Source organism: Calliphora vicina, chromosome 1 (genome assembly GCF_958450345.1).
Source record: "Calliphora vicina chromosome 1, idCalVici1.1, whole genome shotgun sequence".
Taxonomy (NCBI): Eukaryota; Metazoa; Arthropoda; class Insecta; order Diptera; family Calliphoridae; genus Calliphora; species Calliphora vicina.
The window spans coordinates 92,918,872-92,929,486 of NC_088780.1; the positions used below are offsets into that span (position 1 = coordinate 92,918,872).

At 29.3% G+C, this 10,615-nt stretch overlaps 1 protein-coding gene across 1 annotated transcript in view; it reads right to left on the reverse strand.

The window, feature by feature from the left end:
- grsm (granny smith) overlaps window positions 1-7,051 on the reverse strand; it is a 114,157-nt gene extending 107,106 nt beyond the window's left edge. Inside the window, exon 1 of the mRNA XM_065515132.1 lies at window positions 6,762-7,051. Coding sequence (XP_065371204.1) covers window positions 6,762-6,989 — 228 coding nt within the window. The 5' untranslated portion in view covers window positions 6,990-7,051. The remainder of the gene's footprint in view (window positions 1-6,761) is intronic.
- Between the last annotated feature and the right edge of the window lie 3,564 nt (window positions 7,052-10,615).

Here is a 10,615-nt window from a genome sequence, read left to right on the forward strand (position 1 = left end):
TTTCCAAAAATTTTGTTTTACTATTGTATCGTATTAACGGTCTTTGAATTGAGAGGCTATTAAGAAATAAATAGTTCGCTCAATATGAAGCATTATTACACTCGAAGGCACTATCTTAGAAAATTCCATAGGTTAGAAAGCCTGCAGAATAATAAAATGAACTGCCGTTTCATTAAGCCACCCCAATTCCTTAATGAAGCAAAAAAAGTACTCAGTTCTACCGCCCGAATCCCTTCTGTTCGTTTTAGCCCTAAGTGACCAGTAATCATATCTATGATCCCTTTGCACTACTCTTATCCAGGTACAGTAGCATCTGGTGACTAAAGTATTTAATGCGGACCACACGGTTTTCCAGGTCCTATAATCCAGTCTTCTTCTACATTACAGGTTAGGCCGGAGCAAAATCTCATTCAATACTATCATGTTGTTGTTGTGAAAGCAGTGGTTGCTGAGTTGAGAGCCCTTGTAAGACAGCTGTCGTGGTAATTGCTGATTGATAGGTTCACCGAATTCTCCCTAACCTTTAAGGATAGTACCGAGTCCTTGATCATGTACTAGCTTAGATTTGATTCTGTGATTATTTAGAGCCTTTAATGCAGCCTGACTATCCATATAGATAGTCGAATTATTCCCCCAGGTGGCGTTCTCCATCATCTCCAGTTATGGCATTCAAAATTCATATTAGTTTCCGTATTTTTGGAATTTTGCTAAGAATTTATTCAACGAGCATTTACTTGCCTTGTCGTATGAGAACACTTTTCGCACGTACTGTGTGGATGCCGCAGATTTTATACGGCATTGAGATTGTTTCGGGTACATTTATCTCTATTACTTCTCGATTGAATCGCATTGTAAACACGATCGTACGGAGTGTTTATGGTATTCGTAGGGTCATTAGAAGGGGGTGTCGCGCGGCTTCAACTTTGAAAAACAAAAACTATTTTTTTTTAATTTTTTCTTATAAAACATACATACATATCGTTTCCTTAAATGCAAGAGGGCCTATCAACACTTTTTTAAATTTTACAGGAGAGACAAAAAACATAATAAAATGTAAAGTGTTGTGGTTACAAATATGATTTTCTTTCTTTAATAGTCGTTATTTTTAAAAATAGAAAGCTAAACATTTGTGAAGACATGTGCCTTGATGCGCTGTACCAATATCCATTAAAAATTCCACTTTGAATTTTATGGTTGTTAAGCCCTTTTGCATTTCAAGTGACGATATACATATGGGGCATTTCATGCCAAGTGAACCAACTTTTGAAATCGATGTCTTCCGATCGGGATGAAATTTGCACCAAGGTTAGCTCTATTGGATAGTAACTCAGACACAATTTTTCAACAACATCGGTCGAGAACTCTCTGAGTTATAGGGGGTAAAATTTTGACAATTTGGTCAAACAGGGGTTTTTTCTTATCCATGTAACTTATTACCTATTGTTCTTAGCAAAATGTGTCCTAAATAGTATAGATAGCTATTTCTTCGATCTTTCGAAAAAAAATATTTAAAAAAAAAAATAAAAATTTTTTAATATTTTTTTTCCGAAATCAAAAACTTTTTTGACTTTTTTTTAAAATTTTTTCTCTTTTTTTCTTTTTTTTTTTTTTTTTTCTTAAAATAAAGTTTAGATATTTTCCTTGAACACCTACTTGGTCGCTTAGTGGGATGCGAGTGGGATATCTATCAAAATAAATATTTTGTAACTCAAAACATAAAATTTTTGACTTTTTTTGCAAAATCAAAAACTTTGTTGACTTTTTTTTTCAAAATGGACCCTTTCTTAATCTTTTTTTTTAGGTCAAACAAAAGTTTAGATATTATCCTTGAAGACCCTTTTGGTCGCTTAGTGGGATGCGAGTGGGATATCTATCAAAATAAATATTTTTTAACTCAAGACTTACAATTTTTGACTTTTTTTTTGCAAATACGATTTTTTTCCAAATGGGCCCTTTTTTTAAAATTTTTTTTGTAGTCAAAAGAAAGCTTAGGTCCATTCCTTTAAGATATTTTTAGTCCCTTAGTGGGATGCGAGTGGGATATCTATCAAAATAAATATTTTGTAACGCAAGACATACAATTTTTTAATTTTTTTTTGCAAAATCTAAATTTTTTTCCAATATGGGCCCTTTTTTAATTTTTTTTTTTTGCTCAAAAGAAAGCCTAGGTCCATTCCTTTAAGATATTTTTAGTCCCTTAGTGGGATGCGAGTGGGATATCTATCAAAATAAATATTTTGTAACAATTTTTTAATTTTTTTTTGCAAAATCGAAATTTTTTTCCAATATGGGACTTTTTTTTAAAAATTTTTTTTTGCTCAAAAGAAAGCTTAGGTCTTTTCCTTTAAGACCTATTTTGTCACTTAGGAAGATGTGAGTAGGATATCTATTAAAATAAAAATGTTGTAACTCAAGACATTCAATTATTGACTTTTTTTTTGCAAATTCGATTTTTTTTCAAAATGGGCCCTTTTTTAAAATTTTTTTTTTAGTCAAAAGAAAGCTTAGGTCCATTCCTTTAAGATATTTTAGGTCCCTTAGTGGGATACGAGTGGGATATCTATCAAAATAAATATTTTGTAACTCAAGATATACAATTTTTGATTTTTTGGCAAAATCAAAAACTTTTTTGACTTTTTTTTAAAATGGGCCCTTTTTGTAATTTTTTTTTTTTGCTATAAAGAAAGCTTAGGCCTATTCCTTTAAGATGGTTTTGATCGCTTAGTGGGATGCGAGTGGGATATATATCAAAATAAATGTTTTGTAACTCAAGACATACAATTTTTGTGTTAAAACATTTATGTTGATAGATATCCCACTAAGGGACTAAAAATATCTTAAAGGAATGGACCTAGGCTTTCTTTTGAGCAAAAAAAAAAAATTAAAAAAGGGCCCATATTGGAAAAAAATTTTGATTTTGCAAAAAAAAATTAAAAAATTGTATGTCTTGCGTTACAAAATATTTATTTTGATAGATATCCCACTCGCATCCCACTAAGGGACTAAAAATATCTTAAAGGAATGGACCTAAGCTTTCTTTTGACTACAAAAAAAATTTTAAAAAAAGGGCCCATTTGGAAAAAAAATCGTATTTGCAAAAAAAAAAAGTCAAAAATTGTAAGTCTTGAGTTAAAAAATATTTATTTTGATAGATATCCCACTCGCATCCCACTAAGCGACCAAAAGGGTCTTCAAGGATAATATCTAAGCTTTTGTTTGACCTAAAAAAAAAGATTAAAAAAAGGGTCCATTTTGAAAAAAAAAAGTCAACAAAGTTTTTGATTTTGCAAAACAAGTCAAAAATTTTATGTTTTGAGTTACAAAATATTTATTTTGATAGATATCCCACTCGCATCCCACTAAGCGACCAAGTAGGTGTTCAAGGAAAATATCTAAACTTTATTTTAAGAAAAAAAAAAAAAAAAAAAAAAAAAGAGAAAAAATTTAAAAAAAAAGTCAAAAAAGTTTTTGATTTCGGAAAAAAAATATTAAAAATTTTTTATTTTTTTTTTTAAATATTTTTTTTCGAAAGATCGAAGAAATAGCTATCTATACTATTTGGGACACATTTTGCTAAGAACAATAGGTAATAAGTTACATGGATAAGAAAAAACCCCTGTTTGACCAAATTGTCAAAATTTTACCCCCTATAACTCAGAGAGTTCTCGACCGATGTTGTTGAAAAATTGTGTCTGAGTTACTATCCAATAGAGCTAACCTTGGTGCAAATTTCATCCCGATCGGAAGACATCGATTTCAAAAGTTGGTTCACTTGACATGAAATTCCCCATATATAAAATACTTTTCAACACTTTTTTTAAGTTAATAACAATAAAATTTATGTTTTATTAGTACAATAGTTTGATTGATCTCAGTTCTTATAAAATATTTGATACGTAATTTTTTTTTTTGATTTTTAAAAAATGAAGATAATAAATAGTCCAAATACATACAAAATCTTCTTATCAAATCACATTTAAAAAAAAAATCGAGTACCACACACGAATGTGTATTCGGTTTTGTGTAGTACTAAAATCAAATGTCCAACATATAACACTGATAAAAATAACAAACTAGTTCAAAGACCTCATAAAATTATTAAAGTTTTTATGTATGTATAAAAGATAATATTTTTAAATATTAAAATGCATACAAGAAAGATTTGATTATTAAAAGCAAACAGAATGAAATTCAACAATTGGCAACAAACAACAGTAAAGCTGAAGAGCAAGAAAATAAACAAAAACTTCGAAGAGATAAGAATAAACAAATATTTGCAAAAGAATCTTTTATTTATAGATTAAAAAACGCCAGCAGTATTTACATCAGATCTTTAAAAATCGTATTCTTGTTGTAGAAATTTTATTTTGGTTTCATTTCAATATCTGACTTATTAATTGGTAATTTCATTTAGACGCCTGGATATTACGATTCTGGATTCATTTGTTCAACAGAACAAATTGAGAATAAAAAGCAAGGGAATAAACTCCCATTTTCTAATGTTAACGTTTGACACATTATTTCCATTATTCCGTCCGTCCGACGTTTAAAAACAATTAAAATAAGATTGGATCCAAGCAAGGACACCTAGAAAATTTGGCATATATTTCGTAATGTCAGTGAGGTGAATTACCTTTTAAAATTTTAATAATTTATTTTCGTAGGTGATATTTGGAAGTGGGCCTCATATTGGAACTACGACTAATTATGTCAATAATATGAAACTTATTTTAATGTTGATGCCAACATTTTTAAGAGATTTATGCTCGTTAAAGTAATTTTAGGAAGTTAGCCTTATATGGGAGCTATGACTAATTATGGTCTGATCATCATACAATTATGTGTTATGACTTTCGTATATATGCAACATATTTCTACGAAATTTGTGAAGATACCTATACAAATTAAAGATTAATAACCGATAAAGTCCTATTTCGGGAGGATATTTGTATGGGGACTAAGGGAAATAATGGACTGATTTCAGGCAGTTTTAAAAGGCGTTGTCCTTGGGCTGAAAAAAGTGGAAAGTACTTGAACGATTAGGAATGGCAATATATGCTGCTAATTGAATTATTCTATTATATCCATAGATTTTTTCGGTTCAAGCAACACATAGTCAGTTGGCAAAGAAGCACTATGGTTTAAATAACAGAATTTTTCCAGTCAACTCAAGTCACAGTAGAAAAATTAGAATGAATCAAATTCAAATGTTATGATCTTAGAGGAATTATTAGGGTGCCTAACAATAATGTCCATATTTAGAGAAAATAATTACAATAATTGTGGTTTGAATTTGTTTATCTACAATCTGATTTAAAAATTTTCTTTTGAAACTAACTATGCATGTTTTACAGGTTTAACAAAGTCGAAATTCTTAAGTATGAGTTTGACAATACCGATCAAATGCCACTATTAAACTGGAAAAAAAGGTAAAAGGTTGAATCAAAATTTTACATTTAAAATTAGATATTTTATACTCCTTTTAAAATGCTGGTAAAATTACAATATAGATAATTTATTCGAAAAAAATTTAATGGTTTTTAGTTTAATTTCGTATTAAAAATTTCCCGGGAAACTATTTTTTAATATCATCCCGGGAAAGGAAAAAGTCCGTGAAATTAGGAACCCTATTATACATGTGTCAAAGATTAACAAAATCTGAAGTCCCAAGATAAATTTTTGGGCGATGTACGGTGGCACTTTTGATATCTTAATGAAATACGACCTGCATTTTTGGGAACTATAGCAAATATAATTAAAAAAAATCATATTTTGGAAGAGTATTATAACTCCTTTATGTTGAGCAGCTCATTTTATAAACCGTAACGGCAAACATTAGACAATTTTATGGAAAAAATTTCGTAGCACTTTTTATAAAAATTTCTTAAGGATGAAAAAATTTCGCATTAAAAAATGAGGTCCTCCGTGAATATTTTCCGATGTCAGCTGAAGATTAATATATACTAAAAATTCCGGAATTTTTTTTTCTATTTCGATTAATCTTTATCAAAAATCGATTTCACCATAAAAATCAGAGTATATAATCGATCACGAAATAATCGTTTTTAGACCCTGAAAATAGATTTTCGACCATAATCGTAATCGAATTACCATTCACTATACATATTTTTTTCCGATAACATTTTCGCATAAATCTTGCAATGTAAAATTTACCACTGATATTTGATAACCATTACCAATTGTATTTCAGATTTTCTAATTGTATTTCAACAATGTCCAATTAACTTTCAGAAATTTTCAATTGAATTTTAAAAATTTCTAATTGTAATTCAGAAGTATCTAAATTACTGAAATGAAAATAGGAAATTCTTAAATACAATGGTTTAGTAATATAAAATATAAAATGAACTAAATTCTTTTCCATTAAGCTAATGGGAACTGCTACGATTTAAGTCAAATTGGCACAAAGAATTAATTTCCTTACAGCTCTGAAAGCAAGCAAAATAAAAGGCGTCAATTAACAACACACACAAAAAAATAAACAAATTTAATGCAAAACAAATATATATGTATGCATGTAGATATGTAGTCGAATATACAATTAATGCACATAATAGACAACATGATATACGTCATTTTGCGAAATAAAAAAATGTTCTAAACTAATTCCAAACACAAAGAAAAAATATTCAACAGATTTTACTTGTTGCCGAAAATGTATCATTATTTTATGTAACCCTACTTTTTTCTAATATTTATAAAGATCGATTTCTTTGTTTTGCAAACTTATATTTACTAACCTTATAATTGGCCACTAGTTTCGTTGATGATGATGTTGGCGTGGTTTTTATGGAAAAATTTCTATTACTATTTGCTGTAACAACTCCAATTTCGCGATTTTTAACTTCGAAATCTGTTGATGGTCCGGCAGTTGTTGTTGGAATTGTTGATCGATGCCGCGTAAATATATTTGTTAATAATTTTAATTTAACACTTTTATTAAAATTTAACAAATTATTATAGCGCATTAAGTTAAAAATTGTTTAATAAACAAAATTTAATAATGAAAGAAGCAGAAGACTGCTAGACTCCCTAGAAAAAAAATAAAACAAAAACAATAAATAAAACTTGTTTTACCAGCACACACACACCATTTGTTTATAAAAATTTGCAACAAAAACAACAATTTTACTTGTGTTCTTTTATCTAATTTATTCGAACTCCTATTGTGTGAAAATTTTGCGGTCACACGCGTTAGGAAAAGTACCAAATTTATTTAAAAATGTTTTGTATTTACTTTATTTAATTTGCAATTATATTATCAATAATAAATAATAGTCTTTGTGTTTTGAGAAAACGGAGATGCACAAATGCCGGTATTTTGATGACATCTATTTGGAATGACGTGACTAAAACGAAAACGTCAAAATAATAAATGTATGTTTAAGTTTAACAACAGATGGTGCTGAAAAGTTCAAAAAGCTTTCAGTTTTTAATTTAAAGAAGCCGTTTTTTTGAAATGGTGGTGACAGACAGCACACACACAGTGGGGCGAAATAATTTTTTTTTGAAATAAATCAGACATAATATAAATAAATAAACAGCTGTTCCGATCGGCATAAAATTTGACGTGGGCGTAGCCAAGGAGCATTCGAGTTTCGTTCGCCCCACATTCGAGCGTTTAATGAAAAACGATTATTGTTGAAAGGACTGGAGACGCTTGTGGTTGTAGTATGTATGTATAAAAATACATACATAATCGTCATCGGGAAGTCTTTTTCGATGAACACCTGAAAAACATTAAAGAAAGAATAAAATATAAAAAACTATCATCAAAAAACTCAAACAAGAAATGTGGCATTTTTTATTATTGTTCCAGAAAGAATTAATAAAAGAAGGAAGGGCATCGAGCAGAGAAGGCACATACATATACAATAAAAATACATAACAGATTAGATAGATAGACACATAAATAAAAAATATTGTTGTTGTTACGTTTTTTACCTTTTCAAAAAAAACGCTGGTTGTTATTATTTATTTCCTTCCTTTAAATAAACCGGATACTTTTCGACTGCAAATAAAAAAAGCCGTTTTTTATTATAATAGTAGTTTGAAAATTAATTAATTGTACAACAACTTGCTTTATTTATTTAAAATGTACAAAAAAAACAACAAACAAATATATAAATAAAATAAAATATAAAAAAAAAATAAATAAATTATTTTTTAAATTAACTTTAAAAAAAGCTTGTGGGGTTTGTGACTATGCTGTATGTAGGACTTGGAAGGACAACAAAACAAACATTCTCATTCCCACATTCCTAATTCAACAACCACTGCAAAAAAAGCACATTTTTATCTCATTGCCTACTTTTAGGATGACAAATTTGCAATGACCTTGAAAAATTTGACATAACGGTATTTGTGGTGAATTTCTAAAAATTCACCACGATTTTTATTCACCACGATTTTTATTCACCACGATTTTTATTCACCACGATTTTTATTCACCACGATTTTTATTCACCACGATTTTTATTCACCACGATTTTTATTCACCACGATTTTTATTCACCACAATTTTTTATTCACCTCGATTTTTATTCACCTCGATTTTTATACACCACACTATTTTATTCACCACAAAAAAACACCATGTTCATTTTTTTCCCGTCCGTATTCTCTCTCCTCCTTCTCTCGCTCACCACTCTTCTCTCTCTCTCTCTCTCCTTCCCCTCACTCACTATCTTTTTCTTTCTCCTTCCTTTTTTTCTCCTTCCTGTCTGTCTCGTCGTCTTTGTGGTTGGGGTGGGTGGGTGTGTGTGTGTTTTTTGGTTTGGTTGTTTTGTTTTTTTGTTTTTTCTAGGAAACAACCGGGTTCGTGGTATTTATGCGAACTTTAAAAAAAAAATGAATATGGGAATTTTAATTAAGTTAATTAAGTGTTTGTTTGTTATTAATTAAGTTTAAACGAATTCTCAAACTCAAACAGAAAGAAGAAGGAAGGAAGGAAGTTTTTTATTTATTTTTATCGTGAAGAAGAAGAAAAGGGCACATACAACATAATAAATATACATCAACATATGATGATGCACCTTTTACCTTTTTTTTCAAAACGCTGGTTCCTTTAAATAAACCGGATTTTCGACTGCAAATATAAAAAGCCGTTTTTTATTTATTATAATAATAGTTTTTAGTTTTATTTATTTAAAATGTACAAAAAAAACAACAAATTAAAAAATTATTTTTTTATTTATTAACTACTGTAAAAAAAGCTTGGGGGGTTTGTGACTATGCTGTAGGACTTGGAAGGACGGACATTCATTCCCACATTCCTAATTCAACAACCACTGCAAAAAAAGCACATTTTTTTTTTATCTCATTGCCTACTTTTAGGATGACAAATTTGCAATGACCTTGAAAAATTTGACATAACGGTATTTGTGGTGAATTTCTAAAAATTCACCACGATTTTAATTCACCACAATTTTTTATTCACCACAATTTTTATTCACCTCGATTTTTATTCACCTCGATTTTTATACACCACACTATTTTATTCACCACAAAAAAACAACAAAAAAAATGTGTTCATGGGGGGGGAGAGACAATTTTTTGCAATGACCTTGAAAAATTTGATTGACACAACGGTATTTGTGGTGAATTTCTAAAAATTCACCACGATTTTTATTCACCACGATTTTTTATTCACCACAATTTTTTATTCATCTCGATTTTTATTCACCTCAATTTTTATACACCACACTATTTTATTCACCACAAAAAAAATGTGTTCATGGGGGGAGAGAGAGACAATTTTTTGCAATGACCTGAAAAATTTGACATAACGGTATTTGTGGTGAATTTCTAAAAATTCACCACGATTTTTATTCACCACGATTTTTATTCACCACGATTTTTATTCACCACAATTTTTTATTCACCTCGATTTTTATTCACCTCGATTTTTATACACCACACTATTTTATTCACCACAAAAAAACACCATGTTCATGGGGGGGGAGAGACAATTTTTTTCCCCGTCCGTATTCTCCTCCTTCTCTCGCTCACCACTCACTCTTCTCTCTCTCTCTCCTTCCCCTCACTCTCTTTTTCTTTCTTCCTTCCTTTTTCTCCTTCCTGTCTGTCTCGTCGTCCGTCGTCTTTCTTTGTGGTTTTTTTTTTGTTGGTTGTTGGTTGGTTGTTTGTTGTTGTTTTTTCTAGGAAACAACCGGGTTCGTGGTATTTATGCGAACTTTAAAAAAAAAAAGAATATGGGAATTTTTTATTCGGAAAAATTCTACAAAATTGCTTGTTTTTCAAAAAAAAATATGGCAACCTTACAGGAAATAAAAATAGTAGTAGTATATTTTAGTAGTTAAAATAAGTAGTATATATGTATATTATTTTAAAATAATTAATAATATATATATATGTATATAGTTATTTATTGTTTTTAATTTTTATTCGGTAGTCCGGAAATTAATAATCCGGATTAGTAGGGTCTGCAATCAAAATTATGAGGAATTTATCAATCAAGTTTTTTTACTGTTTAATTTAAAAATAAAAAAATTTAATGAAAAGTACTTTTCTTATACAACTCTGGCGGCTAACTAACACTTTACTAATTTTACTTTTTAGTTTATTCTTCGTA